The sequence below is a fragment of the Protomyctophum parallelum genome (genome assembly GCF_964188405.1).
Source record: "Protomyctophum parallelum genome assembly, chromosome: 2".
NCBI lineage: Eukaryota > Metazoa > Chordata > Actinopteri > Myctophiformes > Myctophidae > Protomyctophum > Protomyctophum parallelum.
The window spans coordinates 13497976-13513485 of NC_139699.1; the positions used below are offsets into that span (position 1 = coordinate 13497976).

Here is a 15510-nt window from a genome sequence, read left to right on the forward strand (position 1 = left end):
CAACCATCCGTGGATTGCGGGTGGTTGCGGATTGCGAGATTTTGTGCGTGTTAAATAATAATAATGGGATGGTTAAGTCAAAATCTCAAGCAACACCACTGTGTAAGTATCAACATAATTGTGAATAATACGTATTATACAACAGGTCGTGTCGAGGAAGCAATATGATTGGTTGAAACAGCTTTCTGGCCGTGCTTAAACCACGATAACGACACGGCTAATCAGAACAAAGAATTCAGCCGTGCTTTTCTCCCAGAGCGCAGCAGACTCGGAGACTGTTTTGGGTTTTTTCTCCTAATATTTATGCCAAGATTTTTGTAACCCAATTTTCATTTGGTGCAAATTGCCTGCCCTAAGAAGTAATCCTGGGTTTACACGTTTTTCTTTTAATTTGGACTTGACATAATGGAAAGTTGAGGGTTGATCATAACTGTATTACGCAACAATATATAGACAGACTTTAACGTTGTGAGTTCTGAGAATTGTATTTAACAGTGTCAAATCTCCCTTTTCTAGAAGTTGGAATAAACCTGGCAAGAAATGTACGAAGCATTATTTTCCAATATGACCAAAATATAGTATAGAAGAAGTTTATAAATACCTCTCTCTGGTGAATCCAACTCCTTTCTACACTGTGGTGGAGCGTTGGCATGGCTACCTTCCATCTCCTGGTCCTTTCTACACTGTGGTGGAGCGTCGGCATGGCTACCTTCCATCTCCTGGTCCTTTCTACACTGTTTGGCTGGAGGCTTCTTTTCTGTGCAAGTCTTTGGTTGACCTTTTGGACTTTTCTGTCTTATCTTTGTCTTAATTGTAGACGTCTTACACCCAGAGGAGGTCGACCGCTGAATGCTCAGAGATGAATCCACCTCTGGAGTCTGAAAAGAGGCCCAATAAGTTACTAAATGGCATTGTGAGACAGAGGGGTCAAAGGTCCCAATGTGCAATTAATTGAAAAAAACCTTTGAAGAGTTAAATAAATCCATTAGGCCCCTCCCCAAACTGCTCTGATCCAATCACAGCTAAGCATAACATGCGTTAGACAAACCTCTCCACCAATAGTTTTCCTATATGATAAAACATTGTTTTAAAAAGGAGAAATGTCACGCACATATTTTTCCAGTGCATACAGTATGGCAGGCCTTGTTGACGGATTTGGAAGAGATTGTAAAAGTCTGGTTCCAAAAATGAACCAGTATTTAATGTGTAAAATCCATGATATTTACATTGGAATGAATGAGCCAGGCTGGAAAGTGTCCAAGTGGGAGTGTCTAAGTAGCTAAAGGTGAATTATATAAATTAACCCATTCTGACCTGAGATCAGATTCTAAAAATGTCTTCTACATCCTGACAGTTTTCTGAAAAAGCTATGTTTCTATGTCGTTCTTCGATTTTTCAAAAATAGCAGACCTACAAGCTCTTAGCGAGCCACTCGGTGGCGCGCTATGAGCTTGTAGATCTGCTATTTTTCAATAGCTAAAGCACGACATGATGCCCGCCCAAAATGGGTTAAGCGCAAATCCTAATCATTATCTGTACACAATGCGTCTTTAAATACCTGCCAGATAGGTCTAACATTTTCTCATACCTGTTCGTTGGCTCCAACATGAGACGATGGAATAGGGGGAAGTGGGGAGAAATGGTCCAGAAAGTCAAAGATGTCTATAAAAAACAAAACGGAAATTAATTTTACTCGCCCAAACAATGCCACATATGTCCATAATCCATTACTTTTACTGTGCTGGCATGCACTAAATCTCCCATTTTTACAGGTTTTTATTTATTTTTTGTACATGACGGAAAATTGAAGGTTGATCATAACTTTATTACGCAGCCGTCTATAAGAGACTTTAACGACGTGTATGCCGCAAATTAGATTTTACAGTGGCAAATCTTCCTTTTCTAGAATATTGGAATAAACCTGGCAAAATATACATAATATGCAAGCATTATTTTCATATTTTTGAAGCCCATTTCAGTTTAGACTTTAGGGGAACGATAGACGAGCAATTGAAGATTCTAATTCTGTACTTGACTCATTTTCAATCTATATCAGACCAGATGTGGTTTTTGAGCTCTGCTGTAAAGTGTGCCATTAGCTCACGCTAGCAAAGCAAAGTTCTTTGTCTACCCAGGGAAGTGGACTAAGCTGGAGATGCTTGTTTACAGCCAGGCCCTGTTCATAGAAGGTGGCGGGTTGGCATCGCTACCTTCCATCTCCTGGTCCTTTCTAGACGGTTTGGCTGCAGGCTTCTTTTCTGTGCCTTGCTCAAGGGCACTTCAGCTGTGGTAATTTTAACGTGCCGGTCCGGGGATTCGAACTGGCGACCTTCCGGTATCAAGACCGCTCCGCAAACCGTTCGGCCACCGCTGCCGCCTATAGTCATTTATCCTCTCTGATGGCATTGTATTGCAACTCTGACTTCTGGTAAAAAATCTTGCTCAGATTAATAAGCACCTAGGAAAAATACGATACCTCTCTCTGGTGAATCCAACTGGCTACCTTCCATCTCCTGGTCCTTTCTAGACCGCCGTTTGGCTGGAGACTTCTTTTCTGTGGAAGACTTTGGTTGACCTTTTGGACATTTCTGTCTTCCTTTTGTTTTAGTCGTAGACGTCCTACGCCCAGAGGTCGACCGCTGAATGCTCAGAGATGAATCCACCTCTGGAGTCTGAAAAGAGGCCCAATAAGTTACTAAATGGCATTGTGAGACAAGAGGAGTAAAAAAAGGTGGGGTGAGCAGGTTGGAGGCAGTTTGAATAGTTAAAACAGAAAAGATTAATCAATGAAATAAATTAAGAGACAATTCTAATACACCTCTTATACACCGCTCTGTCTGAAGAAGGTCGTTATACACCTGTCTGTCTGAAGGTCTTTATACACCTGTCTGTCTGCAGAAGGTCTTTATACACCCGTCTGTCTGAAGGTCTTTATACACCTGTCTGTCTGCAGAAGGTCTTGGTCTTTATACACCTGTCTGTCTGCAGAAGGTCTTTATACACCCGTCTGTCTGAAGGTCTTTATACACCTGTCTGTCTGCAGAAGGTCTTTATACACCTGTCTGTCTGAAGGTCGATATACACCTGTCTGTCTGAAGGTCTTTATAAACCTGTCTGTCTGCAGAAGTATTACCTGTCCGTTGGCTCCTACAAGAGGCAGGTTGGACAACAAGTCCAAAAAGTCGAAGACGTCTAGAACATAAAACAAAACAAAAGCAATTTCACTCACCCAGACAAAATCTAAAAAAACGGCATTGAATTTCACTCACCCAGACAAAATCTAAAAGAAACGGCATTGAATTTCACTCACCCAGACAAAATCTAAAGAAACGGCATTGAATTTCACTCATGTCCAAAATCAATTACTTTCACAGTGCTAGCCTACACTAAACCTCCTATATTCAACTAAACTTTTAGAAATTGTTAAAACATCAAAATAGCCTTATGAAATCAAACGATGCTTGGCAAACAGTGAGACTCGTTTTACAACTATGATCATTTTAACAGGTTTATAACTTTTAATTTGGTCATCAACCATCTATAAGACAGACTAATATTCTATAAAACAGACTAACATCAACCATCTATAAGACAGACTAACATTCTATAAAACAGACTAACATTAGCCATATACAAGACAGACTAACAATGTGATTTAACAGTGGCCAATCTCCCTTTTGTAGAATGTTGGAATAAACCAAGCATTATTTTCACATTTCAGTTTGGACTTTAGATAGATTAAGCAGTTGAAGATTCTAAAACTGCACTTAACCAATTCTGGGCGGGAACCCCCTTTTGGTGTTTTAAGAATTATGTTATGCTTTAGCTATTGACAAATAGCAGATCTACAAGCTCATAGTGCGGCACCAAAAGTACCAAAAAGTACAGTTTATACGTGTGGTGGGGGGGAGGGGGCTCATATTATATCTGCTATTTTTCAATAGCTAAAGTAGAACATAATGCTTTAAACACCAGAAGGGGTTTCCCGCCCAGAATGTGATAGCTCACGCTAGGACACGCAGATCATAATTCATCCTCTGTACTGTGATAGCATTGTATTGACTTCATTTCAAGTTCAAATCTCTCACATCAGATTAATAACGTGACCAATAGAAGACCACAGAAAACCTACAGTATGTAAAATGAATACCTCTCTCTGGAGAATCCAACTCCTGGATCACTCCTGGTTCCATCTCCTGGTCCTTTCTAGACCGGCGTTTGGCTGGAGACTTCTTTTCTGTGCAAGTCTTTGGTTGACCTTTTGGACATTTCTGTCCTCCCTTTGTTTTAGTCGTAGACGTCCTACACCCAGAGGTCGACCGCTGAATGCTCAGAGATGAATCCACCTCTGGAGTCTGAAAAGAGCCCAATAAGTTACTAGAGACAGAGGAGTCATAAAAGGTAGAGTGAGCAGGTTGGAGGCAGACTCTTGACAACTTTCAGTACCAAGGTGCAATGAAATTAAAGGCAGTTTGAAGAGTTAAACAAAAGCAAAAGACTAAATATATAAATTAATCCTAATCGGTACTCAATTAAGCAATATCACACAAGAGATGAGATGAGATATACTTTAGTGCAAATTGCAAGGGGTGTGGTTTAACGTGATTATTGCCACGACAGTGATGCGGTCAGGAACGAGACGAAGTCGAGTTCCGCAAGCATCACTGCATCACTTCAGTGATGCTTGCGGAACTTGACTTCGTCTCGTTCCTGACCGCATCACTGTCGTGGCAATAATCACGTTAAACAACACCCTCGAGTGTAATATTGCAATATTGGTAAACAGTTACCCTTAAAACTAAGAAAATCGCTGAGAATATATATTTTTTTAATGACAGATGTAGTCACTACGACCACAAATGTCCCAAGAAACTAGCTAGCCTAGCCACCGAGTTTGCTGCGCTCTGGGAGAACAGAGCGGCTGAAGTCTTTATTTTGATTAGGTGTTGGACGGTGCTGGTTTAACCCACGGCTAGAAGGCTGTTTCAACCAATCAGATTGCTTCCTCGAAACGACCTGTTGTAGAATACAGCTTTAACTACCTCCTGAAGGGTGTAATATTATAATAAATATAATATATTTCCATCTACCTGTTCGTTGGCTCCAACATGAGACGATGACAAAGGGGGTGGTTGTGGGGAGAAATGGTCCAGAAAGTCGAAGATGTCTATAAAATAAAATAAAAAACTGCAATGAATTCCACTCACCCCAACGTATACGTAATAATTTATTTTCACCATACTGGCATGCGTTAAATCTCCTACATTCAACTAAACTTTTTAGATATTGTTAAAACACACAAAATAGCCTTATGAAATCCAAAGATGCCTGGTGAACAGTGATTTTTCAAACACAGTTCTTATATGAGGCGATCTAAAATACCCCTATGGGGATTACAATACAAATAAAAAGTACATGAACCCATGGATTTGCGCCCTCTACCGATATTGCCGTCAGACTTCGGTGCTCTATGGTATTGTACCTCCGATTTAGGGTTAAAATCTCTCTCATCAGATTATGGTAATAAAGTGACCAATGTGGCACAGAACTTCGGTGCTCTATGGTATTGTACCTCCGATTTAGGGTTAAAATCTCTCTCATCAGATTATGGTAATAAAGTGACCAATGTGGCACAGAACACCTAAGTACTAAATACCTCTCTCTGGTGAATCCAGCTCCTGGGATTCAGACATGAGTCTGCTGCACTGTGGTGGAGCATCGCTACCTTCCTGGTCCTTTTTATTCTGCCGTTTGGCTGGAGACTTCTTTTTTGTGCAAGTCTTTGGTTGAACTTTTGGACATTTCTGTCTTCCCTTTGCTTTAGTCGTAGAATTCTTAAGCCCAGAGGTCGACCGCTGAATGCTAAAAGATGAATCCACCTCTGGAGTCTGAAATGAGCAGGCCCAATAAGTTATTAAATTACATTGTGAGACAGAGGAGTCATACAAGGTGGACAGGCAGACTCTCAATCCAAGATGCAATTACTTAAACAAAAACAAAAGACTGATCAACAGAAGACCAATATAAATTAAGAAAAAATCCTAATCATTAACTGTACCTTAACCTGCCAGAAAGGTCTATTATTTTCCCATACCTGTTTGTTGGCTTCAACATGAGACGATGGAATAGGGGGAGGTGGGGAGAAATAGTCCAGAAAGTCATAGATATCTAGAACAAAACAAAGAGCAATACATTTCACTCACGCAAACATACATGATGGATAAAACACGCATAATTCATTACTTTCACTGTGTTGTCTCCAAAACTATGGAATGCACTTCCCATCACAGTCAGAACTGCAGCCTCACTCCCAATCTTCCGCCGTAGTCTGAAAACCCACCTTTTCAGACTCCATCATGGCCCGTAGCACTTGCCCTAGCCTAGTCCCTTAGATAGCATTTTATGTCGACTTAGATAGTATTTTAGACAGACTTATAGCTTGTTACATAGACAGCACTAGAATTGCATTTTATGTAGTCATAGCACTTTATAGTACACATGTATATTGTATAATATATAATATAGTATAGTATGTATAGTTGACATAGATACTCACTCCACTGTTACGTTCTTAGTTTATACATGATTCATGATAACTACTTTTTATATATGTGATGTGATGCTCTGAATCAAGAGCTGCTAAATGCCTAAATTGTAAATAATTGTTGGCATGATGCGCTAAATCTCTCAATTCCAAAGACATTTTTTAATTGCTAATCAACAAAATAGGTGGTGGGAAAACCACAGACAGTACAGTTGTCCAGTAATCTTCAGATATTAGTTAATCGACTCATACGTAATGTTACGGCGGCAGTGGCTCAGGGGTAGAGTGCCTGGATGGTAACCGTAAGGTTGCCAGTTCGAACCCGGGCTCCCCCAGAGTTACTGTCGAAGTGTCCTTGAGCAAGACACTGAACCCCTAATTGCTCCCGATGTGCTAGTTGGTGCCTTGCATGGTTTCCGCTGCCATCGGTGTATGAATGTGTGTGTGAATGGGTGAATGTAATGCACAATCTCTGTAAAGCGCTTTGGATAAAGGCGCTATATAAATGCACCATTTACCATTTACCATTTTAATCCCTGTACCATCTTCACAGTGAATATGTGTATGCTTATCAATGTCACTTTAAAGCCAGAATTCATGCTGGCACATTTTCAGGACAATAGCAGTTAATAGACCAGATGAATTAACACTATATAACTTTCTTTTTCCTGAGCATAGTAATTAAAAACCCTGTTCTGACCTGCCAAGTCATTATTAAAGGTTACATCACTATATTCTAATAGTTAATCATTGCTATGGAGATTTTATTCAGTCTCTCCAGCTCTAATAAACAGAAAATACATTTTTAGGTAGATGACCTTTTTATTTTAGATTTCTTCCTTTTCTGAGAGAGTAGCTATTAATGAGCTTCATTTGTATAGTGTTCCAGTTCCAATTGTGTCTGCTCATTTCTTTATGTCATCACTTTACAGTTCCACTTGTTTAATCTGTATCCTGGCTGCATTTTCTAGCCTGATTGGATAAAATTGATATCCCAGTTTCAGTCGCCGGTTAAAATCTTTCATCATCATACTATAAACGAGCGAATGTCTGTCTGTCTGTCTGTCTGTCTGTCTGTCTGTCTGTCTGTCTGTCAGAAACAAACACTTATCTCCTCATTGCCTGCACCAATCGCTCCCACTTTTCACACAGGCATTGACCATAATAATATGGAGGTCTTAACGAAGCCATTTTTCCAATAAGATTAATAATGAATTTATTAGTGAATAAAACCCCGTTTATTTGTCCGTGGTCTATCTCCGACAGAGCCACACTATTAGCACACATCTCTCCATGCCAAAATAAATCTGCACGCTCCCACAATCCAGCTAGGCTACTTTTTACCGACGCAACTGTCGTATTTACTGTACAGATATTGTTTTTACATCACCCAATTATATGAAATTATAATCCAACCCAGGGCGCAGTACCCCCCGCGGCCACCAGGGGGGTACTGAACAACTCATCTCCCCGCAAATCACGTGTCACCAGTGTCACCAGTGAAATGCATGTTGGGACGGACACAGACCCACACTGTACATTTGGGAATACCTGTGCCACAGCCCATACTTTCTGTGCTATGTCAAACTGGGGTCTTTCATACTTTTCAAATGGGGGTCTGTGGGCTAATAAGTGTACATTTTACAGTCCTTGCCATGAAAACATTTCCCTACCATGCATTTATACAAATATTTTCATGTTATAGTGCTGTTTTTATTCACACAAAAAAGACACAAATATATTATACAAGTTAAAATGAAGACCAATTAAATATATTTATGGGGGGCAATAGTCCATACACGGGTAAGGACTATGTATATTAATACAATAAACAAGCAAAAGGGCATTGCCTGACCATGGATCACACCAAAGGACCTGCAACATGACTGAGGAACACGTTCCACTTCAAATCATATTTATCCAAATGATTATTCATGTTAAAGGATAACCTCTCCAAAGCAGCCACAATACCAATTGTATCAATGGTATACTTATGATTGTACTGCAACATTTAACACATTACCCACACTGAACATCATTTGCTGTTCATATATTCAGAACGGGTAAGGACTAGTCAGACTAATAGAGCGTCACAGTCCCGCCCCCTTTCAGAACGACGAGTGGCCCAGGAAATGATTCTCTATTCATTTTCTCCATAGGCTTTTCAAAAAGTATTTATTTAAAGACGGTTCCGAGTTGGCCTTTTATCAAAGCCAACTCGGATCGTGACAAATCATGACAATAATTACAATGTTTTGGGCCGATCAAATAATTAGTAAGAAGAAAAACAAAACAAATAGTGTTGTCTCCTGCCTTTATTTTCTTCTTTCAAATTATTTGATTGGCACAAAATATTGTGTTTGTTGTCATGATTTGTCACGATCCGAGTTGGCCTTGTCCGCGGCGTAACCGTCTTTAAATAAATACTTTTTGAAAAGCATATGGAGAAAATGAATGGAGAATAATTTCCTGGGCCACTCGTCGTTCTGAAAGGGGGAGGGACTGCGACGCTCTATAGTCTATAAGGTGACAAATATAGCACAGAAGACCAAAAAATATAAATATTTAAAATACGATACCTCTCTCTGGTGAATCTGGTGAATCCAACACCTGGGATTCAGACATGGGTCTGCTGCACTGTGGTGGAGCGTTGGCATCGCTACCTTCCATCTCCTGGTCCTTTCTACACTGTGGTGGAGCGTCGTTGGCATGGCTACCTTCCATCTCCTGGTCCTTTCCTCCTGGTCCTTCCATCTCCTGGTCCTTTCCTCCTGGTCCTTCCATCTCCTTGTCCTTTCCTCCTGGTCCTTCCATCTCCTGGTTCTTTCTAGACCGGCGTTTGGCTGGAGACTTCTTTTCTGTGCAAGTCTTTGGTTGACCTTTTGGACATTTCTGTCTTCCCTTTGCTTTAGTCGTAGAGGTCGACCGCTGAATGCTCAACGATGAATCCACCTCTGGAGTCTGAAAAGAGCAATAAAACAGTTAATAAATGGCATTGTGAGACAAATGGGATAAGAAAAAGGTGGAGGCAGATTCTTTCCACAAGGTGAAATTAATTTACAGGCAGTTTGGAGAAGAAAATCTAAAGATTAATCAATGAAATAAACGAAGACAATTCTAATCATTAGGGGGCTTGTATGACACAATATAGCTTTAACCCATTCTGGGCGGGAACCCCTTTTTTGTGTTAGCATTATGTTATGCTTTAGCTATTGAAAAATAGCAGATCTACAAGCTCATAGCGCGCCACCGAGTGGCGCGCTACGAGCTTGTAGGTCTGCTATTTTTGAAAAATCGACTGACATAGCTTTATCAGAAAACTGTCAGGATGTAGAAGACATTTTTAGAATCACTGTCCTAAAATGTCCTATTACCTGTCCTTTGGTTCCAACAGGAGACAATGAAACAGGGGGTGGGATGGCAGCCAAGGATGTACAGTCTGGTGTGTCCCATGGCCGTCCCTCACCTCTAGGTGGCGCCGTGGTTGGTAAGCAACTCTCAGGGGATTCGCTTAAAAGAGAACCGCTGCGTATCAACCATCCTGAGGGTTCTGTGGGGAACAGGTGGGTTAGAGGGTTCTGTTCTGGTGGTTCTGTGGGGGAGAGGGGAAGAGGGTTCTGTTCTGATGGTTCCTTTCTAGACCGGCGTTTGGTGACCGGAGTCCTGGTTTCTCTGCGGGTCCTCGGTTGACGTTTTTGTCGTGGTGCCGTTGCTGCAGTCGGAGCGTTCAGAAGTGGACCTCCTGCCCCAGGAATACTACGAGACCCATCGACCTCCAGTGTCTGCAAAACAACAGGTCCAATAACGGTTACTAAATGGCATTGTGAGACAGTCGGGTCCAGAAATGAGGTTATCGGTGGAGCGGGCGGACTCTGGACAAATTTCAGTCCCACGGTGCAAATACGTTTGAAGAGTCAACCCATTCGGGAACGTATAGCATTACGTTATAATTTAGCTATAGAAAAATAGCAGATCTACGTGAAGAATAGCAGATCTACGTGAAGAATAGCAGATCTAGGTAGCGCGGCACTCAGTGCCGCGCTTTTTTTGTCAGTCCAAAATGGGTTAAAAACAGAAACAATCAAAAGTTGATCCTAATCGTTATCTGTATCACACAACGCAGCTTTAGATACCTGTCTAATATCTCCCAGCTCCTCTTTTGCTCCGACAGGAGACGATGATCTGCAGTCTGGTGTGGAGTCACTACCGTCCATCTCCTGGTCCTGGGCTGGAAGGTGACCACTGGCGTCAGTCTGAGCCGTGGGAGCTTGACCACTGGCGTCAGTCTGAGCCGTGGGAGGTTGACCACTGGCGTCAGTCTGAGCCGTGGGAGGTTGACCACTGGCGTCAGTCTGAGCCGTGAGAAGTTGACCACTGGCGTCAGTCTGAGCCGTGGGAGGTTGACCACTGGCGTCAGTCTGAGCCGTGGACCTGCCAGGGGATGGGATCATTGGGATGGCAGCCGGGGACCTGCCAGGGGATGGGATCATTGGGATGGCAGCCGAGGAGCTGCTAGGGGATGGGATCATTGGGATGCAGTCCAGTGCGGAGTTCACCGAGGCTTCTTCCCACGGCTGTCCCTCGCCTCTCGTCAGCGTGGTCGGGGACAAACTCCCGGGGCGTTGGCTCGTCAGCGTGGTCGGGGACAAACTCCCGGGGCATTGGCTCGTCAGTGCGGTCGGGGACAAACTCCCGGGGCATTGGCTCGTCAGCGCGGTCGGGGACAAACTCCCGGGGCATTGGCTCGTCAGCGCGGTCGGGGACAAACTCCCGGGGCATTGGCTCGTCAGCGTGGTCGGGGACAAACTCCCGGGGCATTGGCTCAGAAGAGAAGAAGCGCTGCGTATGTCTATGTCCCACGGCTGTCCCTCGCCTCCTCTCATCGGCGGGAACGGTAAAGAAGTCCCCGGAGGGGACTTGCTCAGAAGGGGTAGAGCTGAAGTGACATCCATCACATCACCTCGATCTGCTGTCGTTTACCATCTGCCCAAGCAGAAGCAGAGAAACAGGGATTTATATATTTGTATTCAGATATTCATTACTTTGCACATATTCAGAAATGCAACTGGTGACCTCTCCAAAATGTTACCCCTCTGGGGCTGATCTAAAGATTCTAAGAAGGCATTTACTGCACGGATTGATGCATTTAAGGATTATTATTAAGATACCTATTATGATTCCTTGCCACTTTCAAAAGCAATGCTGGAAGTCTTTAAATAACTGTTATATGTTGTGCCCTCACATTAGTGTGAATGGTTAGAATGACATAAACAAAATGAAAAAATAAATGGGACTGTATATAGGCCTACACATTCACTTTGGGACGGTTCAAATCGTAGGTTCCGGGACGTTGGTGAAAAATGTTAGTCTGGAGCAGATCTCCTGGGCAGAAAACCGTTGTTCCTGAGCCCTGCTATAGAGCGGCGCAGTCCCACCCCCTTTCATGACGACGCCAGGCCCAGGAAATGAATCCCAATGCATTTTTTCCTCATAGACATTTCAAAACTTATTTATTTAAAGACCTTTTAAGCGTTGTACGAAGCCAACTCTTGTCGTGACAAATCATGACAACACACACAATATTTTGGATCAAACAAATAATTACAAAGAAGAAAAACAACAAAAAGGTTAGGGTTAGGATTTTTCTAATTCTTTGTTTGGCCCAAAACATTGTGTTTGTTGTCATGATTTGTCACGACAAGAGTTGGCTTTGTCCGCGGCGTAAAAGTCTTTAAATAAATACTTTCTGAAAAGTCTATGAGAAAAATTAACGGGGATTTCTTTTCCGGGTCTCTCGAGGGGGGGGGGCGGGACTGCGACACGATATTATTATAATAATTATTAATAATAATCAAGATATCCTTGGGCAGGAACCTGTTTGTTCGTGAGTTGCGGGGCTAATGTGGGCGGCTGAGAACAAACCCTGCCAGGACTTTGTAACACTACAACAACCTTCTAAAATCATCTTGTATCACTTCTTAACCCCTTTTGGTGTTAGCATTATGTTATGCTTTAACTATTGAAAAATAGCAGATCTACAAGCTCATAGCGACCTTGTAGGTCTGCTATTTTTGAAAAATCGAAGAACGACTGACATAGAAACATAGCTTTTTCAGAAAACTGTCATTTTCAAACAGACATTTTTTTGATCTCAGGTCAAAATGGGTTAATGCTTTACAAATAAAACAGCAGCCTTCTCATCAATGAGAAGGTGGTGGACATCATGTGATCAACTGTCTCAATTTGAGACATTTAGCTTTGAGACTCTCAAAGCTAAATGAGACAACACAGTTGTGTGAGTGTGTGTGTGTGTGTGTGTGTGTGTGTGTGTGTGTGTGTGTTAGATTTGTTTCCCCGCGCCCCCTTTCTGTATGTTTCCTTTCCCTTTTTACCTCCTTACGTGATTCTTTTTATATAGATGTGTATATTTGTGCGTCTCTAAATGTTGTGATGAATTGAACATGGTGGACCGTGTTGTAAACCAGTGTAACGCTTTATCAGTGTGTCGTCCACAGTAATGTGTTCACAATAATGTAAGTAATAATATGCGTATTAACAACAGGTCACCAGACGACAGAAGTCTATCTATCCATTTAAATGTTCTGCTTTTACCCTATAGCAGATTTGGTATTGACCTGTACTTTCCTTGAACAGTTCAACAGTAGTACCCATTCTACTATGTATTAACAGTTTGCAGAATTACAGTACATTTCAAGCACAAACTCTATACAAAGACTGTTAACTGTGAGTGGACGACCCCATAAAGCATTACACTTGTTTACAATAGGGTCCACATTGTTCAATTCATCAAAACATTTAGAGACGTACAAATAGACACTAACCCATATAGCCAAAGAACAGAACAGGAATAAACTCTTAATACCTTTCCCAATCAATCAATCAAAGCTAAAACATCCAGCATTGAGTCATGTTGAACATACCGTCCCTCCCTGTCTGTGAACTGCGACCTCACCTCAGTGTGCTAAAACAGCTAACGGTTGGTTAGCATTAAACAACAACAACAATGTTAGCGAACATTATAAGTATAACATTATAAAAACAACATTTAGCGACTGTAACACGTCGCATTTCCGTGTGTGAATAATGTTTAATGTGTGTAATGTACTTACCAAAGTGTCTCTTGTGTGTGTGACTCTGTCTCTACTAGCATGAAGTTATTATAATGTTGTCAACTTGTTTCCCACCCAACTGCCCAAGAGGAGGGTTTAGCAAGAGGCACCAACTACACTTTACTTCCTGTATCTGCCTGAAAGGGGCGGGGTCAATATTAGGAGACGGGAAGAATGTTAACCATATTATCAGTGGCGTGCACAGATAGACACTAGGGGTGCTAGAGCCCTTTTGGCAATTTTGCTCTTAAAAAATGTTTTTTTTCTTAATTTGTAGTGTGTGGACCATGGTGACATTGATCAAATCTTGATAAAAAAACGCTTCTACTATATTATTTAGGCCCCCACAATCTAAAGCTATGTTTCTATGTCAGTGGTTCTTCGATTAAAGAAAAATAGCAGACCTACAAAGCACCAAAATGGGTTCCCGCCCCCAAAAATTTGTGCTGCACAAGGTGCCCTTTTTTTTTCACTTGAGCACCTGCCACTCTAAATGTCTGTGCACGCCACTGATTATTATTATTATTATTAGTCTATTCATTTCCAATGGGAGAACCATTCCTTATCATTTATTATTAGCCTATTATTACCTCCATTATGATGAATTCCTGTTCTGTTTTTTTACTATATTGAAGTGTCTATGTGTACGTCTCTAAATGTTTTGATGAATTGAACATGGTGGACCCTCTTGACTGTAAACAAGTGTAATGGGTAATTACTCACAGTCGTCCACTCACATTTAACAGTCTTTCAACCCCCTACCCATGTGATTTGAGATTTTTTTTATTGATTTCTTCTGTTATTGTTGTGATTTTGTGTATTATTGACAATGTATTTTATTCTATTGTGTGCCTCCTTGCTATGTTTTTTATATATGTCTCTCTGTTAAAGCACTTTGTGACTTAATTGTTCTTAAAAGGTGCTATACAAATAAAGCTTTATTATTATTATTATTATTTGTATTGAGTTTGTGCTTGAAATGTACTGTAATTCTTGCAAACTGTTAATAAATATTTCAATCAATCAATCAATAGACCATTTGTAGGATTTGTAGTCCATTGCGCCTAGTTCGCCCTAGCCTGGTTAATAAACCAGGCTAATATCGCACGGATCGCGGGATAATCCGCCGGCAGGCAATTATTTTTTTGCCAACGGCTGATTCGGTCTGGTTTATTAACCAGGCTAAATTCGCCCATCTTCATACATAGACCATCTTTGACTACATGCTCAGCAACTGACAGCAAGCCAACTTCCGGCTAATGTAGTGGCCTTCAAAGTAAAACCACGCCAGAGTAATCTAGTCAGAGAGTGGAGACACTAGCGTTGACTCCCATTGTAACAATGGAATGCGGAAAGGCTCATTCTATCTCAAAGGGATATAGTTCCAAATTCACGCTTCACGGACACCCGCTGCACCTAGGTGGAGTTACACACACGTGCACATGTACGTACGCACGCACGCACGCGCACACACACACACACACACACACACACACACACACACACACACACACACACACACACACACACAACTGGTGGAACTTGGAATGTTGCAGCAGTTACAGCTTGCACTCAAAAACGTTTTTATATTCAATTAAATTATCATGTATGAATGATAAACGTTTTATTGATTAAAGAAATAAAATAAAAAAGCCTTTGTAGACATTTTTAAAGCACAGCTCAAGACCTACTACACCATTGCTAGTTGATATTTTAAATTCCTTGTTATTATAATGTCCTCACTGTAGACCTATTGTTATTACGTGCTAATTCTTCTCCATTGCTCTGTAAAGCACTTTGAGCTAGCTAGACAGACAGACAGACAGACAGACAGAC

The 15510-nt window shown here is 41.5% G+C and overlaps 2 protein-coding genes across 2 annotated transcripts in view; both read right to left on the bottom strand.

The window, feature by feature from the left end:
* LOC310855082 (uncharacterized protein) overlaps nucleotides 1-10009 on the bottom strand; it is a 30472-nt gene extending 20463 nt beyond the window's left edge. The window contains exons 1-6 of the mRNA XM_083759957.1: nucleotides 9919-10009; nucleotides 9262-9505; nucleotides 4151-4180; nucleotides 3134-3192; nucleotides 2477-2672; nucleotides 1589-1662 (exon numbers count right to left, since the gene is read on the bottom strand). Of these exons, the coding sequence (XP_083616083.1) occupies nucleotides 1589-1662; nucleotides 2477-2672; nucleotides 3134-3192; nucleotides 4151-4180; nucleotides 9262-9358 (456 nt within the window). The 5' untranslated portion in view covers nucleotides 9359-9505; nucleotides 9919-10009. The remainder of the gene's footprint in view (nucleotides 1-1588; nucleotides 1663-2476; nucleotides 2673-3133; nucleotides 3193-4150; nucleotides 4181-9261; nucleotides 9506-9918) is intronic.
* A 213-nt stretch (nucleotides 10010-10222) lies between these two features.
* On the bottom strand, nucleotides 10223-13722 carry LOC310855086 (uncharacterized protein). Its single transcript, XM_083759961.1, has 3 exons — nucleotides 13675-13722; nucleotides 10788-11527; nucleotides 10223-10283 (listed from the first exon to the last, which is right to left on the bottom strand). Exon 2 carries the CDS (start codon nucleotides 11360-11362, stop codon nucleotides 11057-11059), a length of 306 nt encoding a protein of 101 aa, XP_083616087.1. The 5' UTR covers nucleotides 11363-11527; nucleotides 13675-13722; the 3' UTR covers nucleotides 10223-10283; nucleotides 10788-11056.
* Nucleotides 13723-15510: the final 1788 nt, after the last annotated feature.

Excerpts from the sequence above, each read along its gene's own strand:
- LOC310855086 (XM_083759961.1), bottom strand. The coding sequence starts at position 11,362 with ATGCCCCGGGAGTTTGTCCCCGACCACGCTGACGAGCCAATGCCCCGG.